Source organism: Podarcis filfolensis, assembly GCF_964270895.1.
Source record: "Podarcis filfolensis genome assembly, chromosome: 8".
Lineage (NCBI taxonomy): Eukaryota > Metazoa > Chordata > Lepidosauria > Squamata > Lacertidae > Podarcis > Podarcis filfolensis.
Window position 1 is genome coordinate 42,642,762 of NC_139611.1, and position 16,232 is coordinate 42,658,993.

The window sequence follows — 16,232 nt, forward strand, 5'->3', positions numbered from 1 at the left end:
GCAGTTCAGCAAGCCATAAAATTCCAAGTCATGGCAAACGTAGTTCGCAACACACACCATGTCCTGCTTTTTGAATGTTACAGTTCATTGTTTTTCACAAGTAATGTGCTTTTCTGCTATCTACCATTTGACTGGAGAGGAACAATGAGAACAGCAGAAGCCAGGAGACAGAATAGGAGGCTTAGAGCAAAGCACAAATCATGCCTCCCACCTTCTCCCTACCTCAGTTTAGTTATGCAGCTATCCTGGGAAAGAGGGGATAGGCTCAGGTGCACACCTGGCATGGAAAATGTGCTAATGCTCTTCCCCACAGCATTTAAGCAAATCAGATGCAAGCACTATGTGGGGAGAGTGGTGGAGGATATCCTTTCAGCAGCAGAAGCGGCCGGGGGGCTTAGAAGGCTTCCAAGCAGGGATTCCCAGAAAAGCCCAAAGAGCACCTTGGGGAGAGCAGTTCTACCCTAGAACGGGTCACAATCAGCCAAACATGAGCTCTCCTCACCCCACCCCACTTGTACCGCTGCTCTGTCCTGCCTCTCTTCTGTTAGCTGGCTGAGCAACCATATCCAGCAAGGGCTCATGAATGGCTCTGCCTCAAACTGGAATGAGGTCTTATGTGGTGTGCCAGAGGGTTCTTTGCAAAGCCCCAGGCTGTTCAACCTTTTTACAAATGACTTGGATGGAAACGTAGAGAGGACTCTAACCAAATTTGCAGGTGACACAAAGCTGGGAGGGAGACATCAGCACAAAAGACAGATGCCAGATCCAAAGTGATCTTGACAGGCGAGAACACTGGGCTGAAACCAACAAGAGAAAATTCAATAGAGATAAACGTGAAGTCCAGCACTTAAGAACAAAAGAATCAAAGAAACATGAACACGATGGGGGAGCCTTGGCTTGGCAGCAGGATCTGCGGAAAGGATCTGGGTACAGAGGCTGTTCACAAGCCAAAAATGAGCAAGCAGCCCAACACAGCTGCTTAAAAAAAGCAAACATAGGCCTAGGTTGCATTAATAAAAGCATCACATTTAGGTCAGGAGTTCCCAAACTGTGGTCCACAGCATGTCTGCATTAAGTATTTACATTAATTTTAAACTGAATTTACATTCCTACTTCCATTTCTTATATTGTATTCCATTGAATTACAAATTGAATTTTATTGAATGCAAATTGTAATATAATAAAAGAAAAAACAAGCAATAAAAATACAATTAAAAAACCCACACAGCATCTAGCACAGTGCATTACAATTGTTACAATGGGCAGAAATATTATTAAGTGGCCAATGGAAGGGAAAGTATAGGATCTAGATCATGGGAAGTCATAGTTCTGCTGAATTCTGTGCTGCTCAGACCGGCATCTAGAGTAATGTGTACAGTTCTGGGCACTATATTTTAAGGAGAGCATGAACAAACTGTAGTATGTCAGGAGAAGGGTGGCAAGGGAACAAAGCTCTACGATAAACAGTTGAAAGAACTGCTGGGCATGCTTAGCGTGGAAAAGAGAAGGTGAATGAGGCAGGTGACAGCAGGTATTTCAAACATCTTGAAGGTGCAGTCAACTCTTGTTCTCTGTTGCTTCAGAGGACAGGACAGGGACTCATGAGTGAAAATGGCAAGGAAGCTAATTTTGGCTAAAGATCAGAAGAAGCTTCCTAAGAGAAAGAGCTGCTTGATAGTGGAAGAACATTGAGGAGAGGGTTGAAGCACATCATGACCTCCAAGATCCCTTTGGACTCCATGATTCCAGCGCAGGGGAAACAGAGTGACCTCTGCTCCAGCCCACCAACTGCACGTGGGCAGAAGCTTCATCTTCCTCCGCAGGGCCTGACTCTTTTTCACTGGTTCTGAATCCAAAGCCTGGCCCTTGGCACCTGGAGTGGCAGGCAGGAGACTGATGAGCAGCCGCAGCATCGGCTGTCTAGATGGGGGATCTACAGCTCCAGGGACCCAACATTTTAAATGTTTCCAAACCAGCCAATTTCCCAGATCACCTAATCAAGATGCCTACGTCTTTTTTGGCGGGCGGGCGGGGGGGGGGGGCAGCCAGGGAAGACGTCACCTTTCCAGCAAGAGAGCAGAATCCATTATAGGAAACACTCTGGAAGGAGGGCGCCCTTTGCAGAGCTTGCGGCCTGGGGGCCTCATTATTCTCCTGACTGTGATTCAATTTGCCCTGTTCTAAAGACCCCTCCCAACCCAACACACCAAATATGCACCTAGCCAATAATTTCCAATTAATGCAATCAGTTCCTGACTTCTCCCTGACCCCGACAATCACCTGGTTGGGCTGAGTGGAAGGCAAACAGCACCGGGGAGGAAAGGCATAGCAAGAGGCTGTCTGATTAATTCCCCCCTTCCCCAGCCCAATAGCTTGCTTGATGCCCCCCCTCCCCACACAGCTGGGATGCTTCTAGGCATCTGCCCAGGCCTGTCCTCAGACATAAATAAAGGAAACGGGGAAAGGGACCCTTCTAGGCGATTATGAAATCAGCGCATGAAAAATAAGAGCCATCATTACACTGAAAGAGAGGGGGCTGCGGGGGGGGGGGGGGAGAGGCAGCAAGAGAATCTCTTTCTGCAGATTTGCCTTTGAGAGCGGCAAGGGGCCGTTCTGCTGCTTACATTCCGTTGCCCTGGCAACATACTCCTGTAAAATAAAGATTATTAAAGCGCATATGATTATTCGGCTGCTGAGTGAATGAGGCAGCGGCGGCAGCTGCTTCTGAATTCCTTATCAGAGGAATTCAATTTCTGCCCAAATTGCATTTCTGCCACCTCATACAGGCACCCCACCCCCCATACCAATCCAGACACCAGTTCCTCAGCTAGAGAAACCACTGGGGTGCCTTTCATGCCTCCCCTTTGCCATTTCAGGCAATTGCTTCAGTCCACACAAGCAAATTGGTGCAGGCCCACTGCCCTCCCCCCAAGAGAGAAGCCTACCCAGACAAACCACACCCTGGGGTTGCAAGGGGACAGCTATTCTGCTACTTTGATAATCAGGTAGAGAGGAATTTTCTGCTTATTATTCCTCCTTAGCACAGAGGTGGGAAAATAAAAATAAAGTAAAAAACCCAAAAGGGCTGAACTCCCACACTTCTCTTACTGGTTCAAGGAACCACCAGTCATACTGAGAAGCTGAAACCTGCCCCCCCCCATGAGCCCTTGGTCCTGCAGTTGAAACCCAAAGAGCTACGGAGAGCACATACTAGGAAAGAGGCTTCCTCAGGGCAGGGCTGACAGGGCAGAGCAGGGCTGGGAGAGCTGGCCACAGGACTTGCCAGGCCAGACTGGGTTGAAGGTCCGCCCATCCCAGCAGACATCTGTGACAGAACAAAGCAGAGTTTGCTGCCAACACCTTGCAAATCAGCGTTAGGAAGGCTCTCTTGCCAGCTGCCATTCAGAAGCCGTTGCCCTCACCGTCACAGGTCCAAGTGGGCATTTGGCAAAAGAAACAAGCCCAGCTGATGGAGGCCCAAGCAAGAGCCAGGCATGCGCATACAGCTCCAGCCACCTGCTGCCACTCCCAGCACTGCCCAGCAGGTGTCTCTGTAGCTCTGGGAATCCAGGGAGCTCTGTGCAGCCTCTCCCCACATCCTGGATTGCGCCAGCAGGCAAAGCTAAGCACAGAAGGGAAGAGAGGAGAGCTCACCCAGTGCTGCCTACCTGGGAGAGAGTGGGCAAATGGTTGTCTGCAGGCCAGGCCAAGCAGGCTCCTGGGCAGGAGCAGCTCATTACCCCTGCAATGCAAGTCAAGATGCCAACAGAACCACTCATTTGAGGAGAAAGCCAGAACTGACTGAAGGGGCCTCGGTAGGCAGAGCAGCAAGAACTGCCCTTTGCCCACTTTCCAGCTTTTGATGGACCCCACAGTTTGGTTAGGAAACAATGAACTATTTAAAGTGGAAAACAAGTATAAGATTGCCCTTGTCTTAGAGAAAACAGAATCTTCCTGAGCACAGGGAGGCTTAAAATGCATGAAAGAAGGGGAAATTCTATGGCTTTAGGCCAAATTAAAATCTGCACAAACCCTAAAGAAAGGATTCAAGATGTGGCCTCCAAACATGCCAATGTGCTGCTGTCCGTTTTCTGCTAGATGACTAATTTGAGGGTGCTTGTTAACACTGAGGTTCTTTGAGCACATGGCCATGCACCCACTATTGACCATCCTATACCATTCTCTCTCTCTCTCTCTCTCTCTCTCTCTCTCTCTCTCTCTCTCACACACACACACACACCCCTACACACACCACCACCACCAACAAACAAGGCACTTTTCAAGCCTGTCTGGAGTTGCCCTTACCCTTGCAGCAGTGTGGGATAGGAAGGAGACAGCAGACACCCAAGGAAGCTAAAAGCCCTTGTCCCACACTCCTTTCCCCAGAGCTATGGAAAGAGAATGGGACAACTCTAGGTGACTGCGGAGGAACAGTTTTGGGACCCCAGACCGATGGTTTTTTTGCAGCTGTATTATGCAACATGTCATTGACACAATAATAGCCTAACAGTGGTGGATTTATACTGGGCCAACCACACATCATTCTACTTTGGTTGTTCTGCAACACTTCCTCAGGGTTGCTGCATTACTGCCATCTGGATACATCCGTGTTATAGTGCAACAAAAGCAGGATTTCACCAGGAAGTCACGGGGCATGCACTGTCTGGAAAAGAAGCTGTATGTCCACCCCAAAACTTTTGCAGGCACAAAGATATTGAAAGCAGGTTCAAGTAGATAAGCACCCCTATACCAACAGCAGCACAAATAACCAGGAATGCATAGAATAAAGGACGTCAGCAGGGGGCTGAAGTGTTCATTCAGAACTCCTATACATAACAAATGGTTGCAGTTGAGGGTTTGGTCCTCCACCAATAAGCAGTTATCAAATTGTCCAGCTATTATGTTTTTAAAGGACACAATAATAATAATAATAATAATAATTTATTATTTGTACCCCGCCCATCTGGTTGGGTTTCCCCAGCCACTCTGGGCGGCTTCCAACAAAGATGAAAGATACACTAAAATGTCACATATTAAAAACTTCCCTGAACAGGGCTGCCTTCAGATGTCTTCTGAATGTCAGGTAGATGTTTATCGCTTTGACATCTGATGGGAGGGCGTTCCACAGGGCGGGCGCCACTACCGAGAAGGCCTTCTGCCTGGTTCCCTGTAACTTGGCCTCTCACAGTGAGGGAACCGCCAGAAGGCCCTCGGAGCAAGGCTACCGATGAAGAATTTGTCAGTATGTGTTTGGCCATAGTGTGTGTGTGTGTGTGTGTGTGTGTGTGTGTGTGTGTGCGCGCGCACACACACACACACGCAATTAAACAATATCTCTGTCATATATGCAATCAACAAATTTGAGTTTTCTTTCCCACATTTTCTTCTTAGCTCAGTTTTCTGTTTGCCATCTGTTATGGTCTACCTAGCACTCTAAAGCTTTGGGAAGAGCAGGAACACCCTGCTGGCCCCTCTCACCCTGCAACCTGGATTCGCATTTCTCCCAACCTTATGAATCAGGCAACAGCCACTTGCTGCAGTAAGGGACAAGATTCTTCAAGAGGGGGAGATGGGAAGACTGGCCCATGGGTCCTCTCATTCGCAGTACAATCTGTGGGGCCAGCACACACACAGGCCCAACTACAGGCTGCCCTTTTTTCTGCCTAAGGGCATGTAGCAGAGAAAAGGCCAGTGGTTCTGTTCAACTGGGGCAGAGATTCCTGCACCAGGTTAAGTGCTGGGAAAGGGGAAGCTGCCTTTGTTGCCAAACTCAGGAAAGAGGAAGAGGAGGAGGGGTAAGGTGGAGTGGAGGACAGAGAGCAAAAAAAAAGGGGGGGGGAGAAAGGGTGGAAATTGAGAGCTCTAAGGAGAGAAAGTCCTGTCTGGTGGGGAAAGAGTAGGGTTTCCAGCTTTTCCATTGGTCATCGGAGCTGTAATTTGATGTACAAGTGACTCATCTTCATGAAGTGAAAAGGTTAACCTGCTAATTTCTGTGCCTCCCCCCATGAGTTGACAGCTACCGGAAGAAAGAGAAATGAGGGAGGAGGCTTGCCAAAAGACCTGTAGAACAAGAGAAGGGGGTTCAGAAAGACCCATTGAAACAGGGAAAAGATGTAGAGAGATTCAGAAGAACCTGTGAAAAGAGAGGAAAAAGGAAAACCAGGGAGGTTATTGTAGGTTTGAGGGCGATCCCAGAATGCTAGTGGGACAGAAAATTATTTCTGCAGTGGGTTGGCTGGGAGGAAAGGCAAGGAAACTGAAAGGGGAAAAGCACAGTAACTGATGGGACAAGAGAGGAAAAGGGCATGTGCAATGAGCTGAAGAGACAAAGCAGAGTTGATAGAGAAGCACAGCTTGCTGGATGTGAGAATAAGGCAAGTCTTCCCAAGCCTACCATCCCACAAACAGAGGGGGTCCTCCTCCTTCTGCTCTCTAGCAATGAGTACTTGGAGGTATGTTGCCTCTGAACATGGAGCTGCAATGACCAAGAGTTGTAGAGGGGGGTGGTAGTATTCATCTAAGCTTTACTCAGAGTAGACCCACTGAAATTAAGGAACATGACTATGGTAAATTTGATCCATTAATTTCAACAGGTCAGTACTGAGTAAACTTTAGTTGAACAGCACCCAGAGAATTCAACTCCAAGACTTTGCTGAATCCACTTTTCAAGCTAGGAAAAAACCAGTGTCTACCACAGCATCCCATTTCAGGAATTCCACAAGTGAACTGCATTGTGTAAAGACATACCATCATCTGTTAATCCTTTCATTGGTGGGCCTCAAGTTCTAATAAGAAAGGGAGAAAAACTCCTCTCTGTTCCATGTTCTGCACATGATGCATAATTCAATGAGCTTCTATTAAGCTCTTTCTTTTCTAATCTAAAAACCATTAAAGGCTATAATTGCACCTCATACAGAAGGTGCTCTAACCTCCTGATCACTCAGGTTGCCCCTTTCCTGCTCTGCTGCATTCTTTTGAGAAGGGACAACCAGAAAGGTGCACAACTGCAGCAGTGCCAGAGATGAACATAGAGCCATTAAGCTCCTTGGACACCACCTTTCCAGGCCCCAGCTTGGAATTTTCCTTTCCCACCCACCCCAGCTACATACAGAACTGGATTTTGCACTGAACTTTACATCATTCCAGTCCCAATACTTCCTTAGAAAGTCAGTTTAAGACCCCACTTTAAGACCCTATCAGGGTCTTATATGAACATTAAGGATTATTTTTCCCTAATACACAGAAATTCAGGTTGACTTACACTAAATGGCACCTCTGCATAGCTGGCAGGCACTCCCTTTGGAGTTGTTTGCAATTTGTGCAAGTCTTTACCCTCCTGAAGTAGTTTGGAGTCATCTGCCAAACTGGTCATCTCACCATTCACTCCAGCCTCCAGTTCATTTGTGACTCAGTGACATAGCCTGGTTCCAAAACAGGTCCTCAGGTGACCCCACTCCCTCCTTGCCTCTACTGCAGAAACTGTCCATTTATTCCTATGCTGTCTCTCTAAGCAGTTACTGATAGCAAAGCAAGGCCTGTTCCAGGACTGAAGCCTTTGGGGATGGAGTCTGCCAAAAGCCACTTGGAGGTCCAAACACAAAAAGTTTACTGGGATCTCTCTGTGTACCAACCCTCTCAAAGAACTCCAGAAAGGCTGGCAAGGCAATATTCCCCTCGGCAAACCCCCCATAACTCTTCCTCTGAAAGGCTTGTATTTTCTGTTCCAGGCTTCCTTAACCTGGAGCCCTCCGGATGTTTCTAACTACAACTCGCATCAGCCCCATCTAGCATATTTAGTGCTCAGGGATGATGCAAGCAGTTGTCCAAAAAGATCTGGGGGGGGTACCACATTGAGGGAGGGGCTGTTTTAAATGTTTACCGTATTTTTCGCCCTATAGGACGCACTTTTCCCCCTCCAAAAATGAAGGGGAAATCTGTGTGCGTCCTATGGGGCGAATACAGGCTTTCGCTGAAGCTTGGAGAGCGACAGCGATTGATACGCACCGACCCCTCTCGCTCTCCAGGCTTCAGGAAGTTATCAGCAAGCCTGGGGAGCCCGCGGGAGTTGCCACAGGGCTCCCTAGGCTGCGGATAGCAGCCTGCCGCCCGGCGTGCGGGGCACCCTGAAGCAGAGCGCCCCGCGCGCCGGGCAGACATCGGCCAGCCCCACAAGCTCGGGGGACAGCGGGGAGGCGCAGCGCCGCCATCCTGCTGTTCCCCGACCTGGTTTTGGGGGGGAAATAAAGGGGAAAAAAATCCCCTTTATTTTCCCCCCAAAAAATTAGGTGCGTCCTATGGGATGGAGCGTCCTATGGGACGAAAAATACGGTAATTATTCAAGTTTTAATTGTGCTTTCCACCAACTTATACAATGGGCTAAGAAGCCTGTAATTTCTGGCCTCCTCCATAATATATATTTAAAATAAATAAATTAGATTTATTTTGGCTACCCTCTAATAGCCTCTGGTAAATTGGATGATTTAACAAACCCTTATATATTTCTGCTAGAAGATCAACAATTTCAAGGGAGGGCTAATAAAGATGGGAGCTGAAAGGCCTACAGTGATGGAGAGAAGAGAAAAGGCCACCAGGGGTGCTAAAAGAAACAGGAAGTTAACTCAGAAGGCACAAAAATATGACACAAAGGTTTTTCTGTGGTTAACACGGTGCTGCAACTTCAGTTAATGTAGAAGTGCCTCTTTCAGAGTGAATGGAGTTGAGCATCCTGTCGCTGCCTTAAACAGGCAGACCCACAGCTATCAGCAAGGAAATTCGTGCCTTGGAACCCAGGATTGTGACCCCTCATCCAGCCCCTACACATACCTGAAATTTGTCCTCAGCTGCAGCCAGTTTCATGAGGTCAAGCATTTGGTTCTCCAGCTCCTCCACTGTCTGAATCAAGATGGTGTTCTGGTCACTCAGATCTATGATGTAGGCCTGTAGAAGCCTCACCTCCATCTGCACATGGAGAAGAGAGAAAAAGTAGAGCCTCAGACACCCGACTCAGTGTTGAGAATTAGGAAACAAGGACAGCAGACTGGGTCTACCCCAGAGGGCATTTTCTGAGAAAGTGGTTTGGCTCAGAAACCAGCCGACAACAATGACAGACCCCACCATGAGGACCCAGAATGTGGAGTTGAGTATGTTCCTAGTCCACCTGGAGGGGTGGGGGAGAAACCAAACTTCAGAAAAGGGCCTTCCTATCCAGGTCTTGTTTGCCTTTGCAGGAAGCAGCTGGAGCTACTTTTTGCAGGAAACAGTTGGGTCTGGCCCTCTGCATACCAGAATCACTTAGTAACCTTAGGAAGCCACTGTCTTCAGGCAGCCTATGCAGAACTTTGCAGCCAGAGCATCTCTTTCAACTCAAGTGTGTCTTTCTTTTCTGAGAGAAGGATATGTGGGAATGGCAGCAGGTAGGCGGGAGGAAGAGGCAATAAATGAAGAGAGGGTTCTAGCTGCTCTTTCCAGAACCTCTCATCTTAAACCATCAGGGGTGTCACCTCACAGTGCCATAGTCTTCGACAGTACAGGGATTTAATCACAACATTGAGCTTTTCGGCCACAGAAAGGCCAAAAATGACCTAGCACCAAGCCACAAATGTCCCTAACTCATGTCTCCATTCCCAGGATGTCCCTCTTAGCCCTTCAAAGAGGCAGTTGCCCTGGCCAATTCCCTGCTGGAGAACAGCAGAAGGGACCAAATCCATGTTGCCATGAGACAAAGCCAGGGCCAGCTCACCTGGTGGGTTTGCAAGTTCACTTGTGCCAAGATAGGCAGCCACCTTTCCCTTCTAGCTGCTGGGAGAAGGAAAAGGAGGGCAGCAAAACTGTGCTTCCCAGTAGCTACCAAAAATGAAGGTGTTCACCCAGAAGTCTTCACTAGTAAAGTTTTGGCACATGGAAACCTGTTCCTAATCAACCAAGCTACTCCTTTGGGGTCAAATAAAGTGATTAGCTTATTAAGTAGAAAGCTTTTAATAAGCAAACGTGACTGAAAATTCTCCTCCACATCCTGATAATTTCAGTGTTTCTAATTCATTATTAGAGCCTAGATTCATTAACTATTCAGTTTATAGATATTAATGCTTAAGATGCATGCATCACCTGCCAAAACCTGAAGAGAAATTGTTTCAATTAGCCTTCATGGATCGTGAATCCTACCAGCTGGGTATTTTTAGACAGAAGAGACAAACACATTCCTAAGCCGTGCTAATGTACAGATAGGATATGTGTAGAAGGTCACTTGAGCAAAGCTATAGTGCGTGAGCAAGGAAAGTTACACCTTCAAAAAAATGAGGAATACTGATGCAGTTGATGCTATATAAGTTCAGGTGCATAAGCAAACATGTGATTTGGAAGGCAGGCAAAAGTACAATGGAAAACAGCCTCCACAGATTCATTTCTTGTCTAGCCACAACTCTCCCTCACTGCCTTCACCTTTCCTGCCAGCCCAATATTTGTGGTGTTAGAAGCCATAGCTACTTGTCTCATCACAGGCAGAAATGGCAGGAAGAAGATGCGACCCTGCTTCTACACTCCATTTTGTAGAGCCCCCTTGACAGTTGCCCACCTCCCCAAGGGTACTCCTTCATGTCTCTTACTGATAAATATAAATACATAATTGACACCCCACACATTCAGCATCAATGTATGTTCCCATAAGAGAAGAGTTTGGATTTGATATCCCGCCTTTCACTCCCTTTAAGGAGTCTCAAAGCGGCTAACATTCTCCTTTCCCTTCCTCCCCCACAACAAACACTCTGTGAGGTGAGTGGGGCTGAGAGACTTCAGAGAAGTGTGACTGGCCCAAGGTCACCCAGCAGCTGCATGTGGAGGAGCGGGGAAGCGAACCCGGTTCTCCAGATTAAGAGTCTATCGCTCTTAACCACTACACCACACTGGCCCTGCTGGATCAGGTCAAAGGCCCATCTGGTCTAGCATCCTGTTCTCACAGGGCCCAACCAGATGGCCCAATGGGAACTCCAAAAGCAGGACCTCTGCCCACTTGTGATTCCCAGCATACTGCCTCTGGCACTGAAGGTAATTAATACACAGCCATCATGGCTAGTAGGATATGTACTGGATAAGTCCTCCAGGAGGTTGTCTAATTCAAGTTGGTGGCAATCATCATCACTACATCCTGTATCAAGGAATTCCATCATTTAACTATGTGCTGTGTGAAAAAGTAGTTCCTTTTGTCTGTCCTGAATTTCCCAACATTCAGCTTCACTGAATGGCCTTTGCTAAAAGTGAAATCCATCTTTTTCACTTTATCCAATATACCTCCTGCATATCTTCCCTTAACTCAAGCTTTTTTTTCCAAACTAAAAAGGCTCCAATATTGCCACCTTTTTATCCAAACCTTCAATCAGTGCTACTGACGGCCCATGACAGAAACACAATATTACATGTGTGTTTTTTAATCTGCAAGGGAGTGCTGAAGCACCTGAGCACCATGAGCTAGAATTGGGGAGAATCTGGCCTATGGGGAAATCTATGCAAAGCCTCTGCCACAGGTTAGGCATGACTGGAGAATCCTGAACTTTGCCACATCTTTCAACAGTTCCAAACTCTGAGAAAAAGATGCAGCTCCTCACTTGATCCTATGGAGGCACTGGCAGTTCCTTATTCTTGCCTGCCAGTCCTATTGGAATGAAGCAGGTTCTTTGTTGTTATTTGAACTTTGTGGGAGAAAAATCACTCGGTCATTAGACATCTCCAACTATGGTCAAAACACAGCAGGCCAGAAGTAGCAACAGATTTATTATTACCGCAGTACAGGAAAAACATTTTTTGTCTGTTACATGATCCAGTTAATTACCCATGCAAAGCAAAGCTACTCTTGGCTTCGGCAGAAACTCCACATATGCCCCCAGGGATGTTAAAAGGAGGTGTTTTTAGGGGGTGGGGAGGAAAACCTCAGGCTCGGAGGACTAAGACTCACAAGAGTCCCTTGAGTATTGCAAACTTTGGGGCTAACTTCCATGGCTTCAGGTTCCCTATGACAATAATCATGTCAAAATCTCTGGAAAGAGATGCAAAGTGTCCCCAGATACTTTGGATGTGGGAGGGTGGGAAGAGAAAGGCCTCCCCCTCTCCCATACAGAATCCAGAGCTGCAGAGTTAGGGCAGACTGTTAAAGGAAACTGTCTGGGAACAAGAGTGCCAGTATTGCAGTAAGCACACCAGAAGGAATGGAGAGAGCTGTTCTTCCTGGACTTGTGCTGCTTCCCCAAAAGAATTGAGGGAGGGAGAGATCCTTCTGGCATGCAAATGACAGCCATGAACAAGCTGGATATGGAACCTTGAACTCCAAGAAACTGAAGGGGAATCCCTAGGAATTCCCAGGCATTAGTACTCATATGTAAGTCGTAAACAACAGGGATGCTTCAAACTCTATAATTTATGATGTGACATAGTAGACTTGGACTGGACGGGCCCAAATTCAAATCCTGGCTCTTCCACTGCCTAACCTGCAGCACAAAGTTGTTGTAAGAGGGGGAACCATTTAAGTAACCTGGAGCTCCTTGGAGGAAAGGTGGAATATAATTATTAAAAATAATTAACTAGCAGTAATTACAGTGCAAATGTGAAACGCAGTCTAGACTGTCATCAGCACAGACAAGTCCAAGCCAGGCTACTGGGCAGTCAACAAGGGGTGGAGTAAAAGACTTTGCACTCTGCAGATCTGAGCATCCACCTCTGCACTCCACCCCACAAACTAAAATGGTACAGCCATGATTCTACATAAAGACACTCCAATTGCTCCACTTTCTCCAGAAGAGAAAGAGAGGGTGGGGCAGAAAGTGCTCCATGCAGAGGATGACGAGGACAGGGCAAAGAGGGAGGGACTCCTTGGTGGTGACACCGCTGTCCTATAAGGCAGCTCACTCTACACCAACTTCAATGCCATTTTGGCACCAGATGGAGATCTATTTGCTTCCGTAGATCTTTTAACAAATCATTGTGGCTGTTTTACATTGCTTTTATCAGATGCCCTTTGATTTTATGGTTTTGGTGTTTATGTATTTTTTTTTCCTTTTTATTTGAAAGATATCCTGGAAATATTATACTGAAGGGCAGCCCATACCTTCCAAAAATGAAACAAATAAATAAACCCACAAATGAGAGGGGGCGTGCATTAGGGAGGGATCTGTGGCAGCCAATCCAGAAGGAAGCTGAACTGGAAAATCTGCAGGGCCCCCTCTCCCCAGCACCCATCAGTGACCAAAACCAGGGATGCAGATAGTTCCAGTGTTTTGCATACTGGGGGCTGAGCAAGAGTCCACAGAGCACCAGCTTCTGAAATCTACTTGTGAAACAAGATATTGGCACCACATGGAAGAGAGATAAAACTAAGTATGCTGGATCCTGTTAGCCCAGCCACTGGATGAGCTGCTGCAAAATTCCAACTACAGAGGCAGATTAATCTAAAAACAGAAGAACAGCACAGTTTTCACTAAGGAAGCCAAAGATGAATTCAGTGAGGAGGAGAAAAGGACATGAGAGGGAGAGTCTGTGTGTTGTGAGCAAGGGAGTGGGGAGGGAGAGGGAACCGAGGCTGATGTGCTGCTGAGAAAGAGGGCCAAAAAAGAAGAGGGTCAGAGGGAGACACGAGAATCATCAGCATTAAAGAGTAGCAACATCCAGAGCCAGAATTTCAAGACCTCCTCTCTCAAGAACCAAAAGCAGCATTGCCCACCAAACATTTACAGCTTGTTAAAACTACGAGGGACTGCGACAGCCACTTGCCAAGAGCGTCAGAAGAGTATGGCTTATTGCAGTTTCTCTAACTAGGGCACAGAGATCTTCCTGACAGCCTTTGGAGCTATGGGCAGCTGTGCAAGCTGAATGTGGGACAACACACTAATACTATTCTAGCCTTCCTTTTCAGAAACCAGAGGTTTCACTCTGCGTGTGTAAAAGAGACAACAACTTCTTGGCAACGGAAGTAATGTGCTGGCAGTACAGAGCTCTATGTCTGGCTAACACATATCCAGCTTGATCGTCAGTCCAACTGCAGCTGAGTCTCTGAGCCTGATTGATCTCATTAATCCAAGTAATCTTCTACGGAAAGATCAAATCAGCCTGGAATGCCCATCAGTGGCCAAACAATGGAGCTCTTCAGAAATTTCAAAGCCACAGGAGCATAAGAAGAACCCTTCTGGATTTAAGAAAAAAGGCCCTGCACCTTGAATTGAGCTCAGTAATTAACTGAGAGCTAGTGGGACTGTCTTAACGTTTTTTGCGGGGAGGGAGAGAGAGAGAGAATGTTGTCACCCAGCCCAGGTCAGCAGTTGTGTTCTGAAGTAGCCACAGTTTCCAAATTGTCTCCAAAGACAGCCTCAACTATAACACATTACAATAATACTGTTCTGAGATTTCCAGAGCCTGGATGACTGGAGGGAACAGTGCAAAAAGTAGCTGTAGGAGGCCACAAACCAAAGCTGGTGAAAAGTACTCAGAGCTACTGAGAATAGCTGCGCTTCCCGAGTCAAAGCTGGATATACAAGTTCTAACTGCACTCCTGATATTTAGCAGGCACACAGATCAGGCCAGAACTAGCTGAATATCACTTCCTTGGGCAGGCAAACCACCCACAAACAGTATCTCCATCTTGTTGGGATTGTATCACTGGGTTTTTTATTGTTTGTTTTCTTGTGATTATAGTAAATGTTTGATAGAAAGGCAGGGTATACACTAAGGGTGAGAGACCTGTGGCCTCTCTCTGCAGATGTTATTGGACTCCAGTTCCCCATCAGCCCCAGTCAACATGATCAATGGTGTGCTCTGCCACTGAGCTCCAGCCTTCCCTCATCACCCTTGCTACTTTCCACCAAATAACAGAGGCTGAATTTTGCCCCAATGCAGACAAAAAGAAGGTTCAAAAGAGACCCAACCAGTATTCTGGATCTCTATTTTCCTTGTCTGCTGCTCCCTCTGGTCAGGTTTTAGTAGTGTGTCCAAAGCCTGCAAAACAAGTTTGAAAATAAATTGACAGAACAAAAGGAATATACCGTACATGCATGTGCCACAGGAAGCAACACCCCTCAGTCAAACAGTTTGTAATATCAGCAAACTATTTTTCTGAGTCAGTCCATCCAGCTCAATATTTTCTCTAGTGACCAGCAGCAGCTTCCCAGAGGTTCAGATAGGAGTCTTTCCCAGTCCTTCCTGGAGATGCTGCTGGGGACAGAACCTGGAACCTTCAGTGTGCACAGCTTTGTGTGCTCTGCCATCGAGTTACAGCCCTCTTGTAGCTACAGCATGCAACATTAGCAAACAATCCACCAAGATCAGACTTGGTTTGGAATGAGAAGGACAAAAGCAATATTTGCCAATAAACATGTCTCTACAGAAAACAGGTTACACAAGCCAGACCTTGGTGGGCCTTCCACATTCTAGCGATTCCAAGATAAACTGGTTGAGAAATTTCTACATAAAAACTGTAATTCAAGAAATGAAAAGCTTTCACGGCATCCAGCACATTTCGATCCTGCTGCTCACCAAAATAATTTGTGAATATTCATCGCCTTCTGCTCCACAGTAGTTTAACTATATAGACTAACTTTGCAGAGTTAGAAGTATTAGTTGGAAGTAGTATTATATGCTTAGGCTTAGAAATGTGGGGGGGGGGCAGTACATTGACACCACAGATAAGAATCCTACAATGTGTGGACACTGAAGACAGGGCTATCATCAATAGGCTATTTAACAAAATCCTCTACAAATTTTCAAATTTAAAAAAGAAAAGTAATATATGTTCACACAAAGCTGCCAGAATGCCTTTATGTTCTCCAAAACAGCAACGGTAAAACAGCAATAGCAAACACTCCCAAGGAATCTCTTTTCCCAACCAAGTATTCACATAGAGAAACACCTGCCAAGGCAGGAGCAGCCAGTTTAGAGAAAGGTGGGGTGGTGGAAGAGGAAATCTTTCAGCACTTTCCTAACAGAAATCCCAAAACTAGCTAAGAAAAAAAAATAGACTTCTGTGGAGCTTTGCAGGAAATAATCAAAGCTGCCTCAGTAGCAGCATCTTTGTGCACACACTTTTTACTTGCAACAATTCCCACAAAGAAAGACCAACTGTGGGGAATCTCTGGCCCTCCTGGCGGTGGGGCACTCATTAGGCACAGCAGCAGTTCTCATTTTGCCTCCTAGGCCTTTTCCGCCCCAAGTCACACTCATCCACTTATGACATTAGGTGTGGAACTATTGGGAAACTTAAA

At 46.6% G+C, this 16,232-nt stretch overlaps 1 protein-coding gene across 11 annotated transcripts in view; it reads right to left on the reverse strand.

Moving 5' to 3' along the window:
- PMFBP1 (polyamine modulated factor 1 binding protein 1) overlaps window positions 1-16,232 on the reverse strand; it is a 79,139-nt gene that overhangs the window by 57,573 nt on the left and 5,334 nt on the right. For all 11 annotated transcript variants that reach the window (XR_014551271.1, XR_014551272.1, XM_083626216.1 and 8 more), the window contains exon 3: window positions 8,824-8,958. Coding sequence is in view for 9 of the 11 variants with exons in the window: in XM_083626216.1 (XP_083482342.1) it covers window positions 8,824-8,958 (135 nt within the window). In the remaining 2 variants the exon portion in view is untranslated. The remainder of the gene's footprint in view (window positions 1-8,823; window positions 8,959-16,232) is intronic.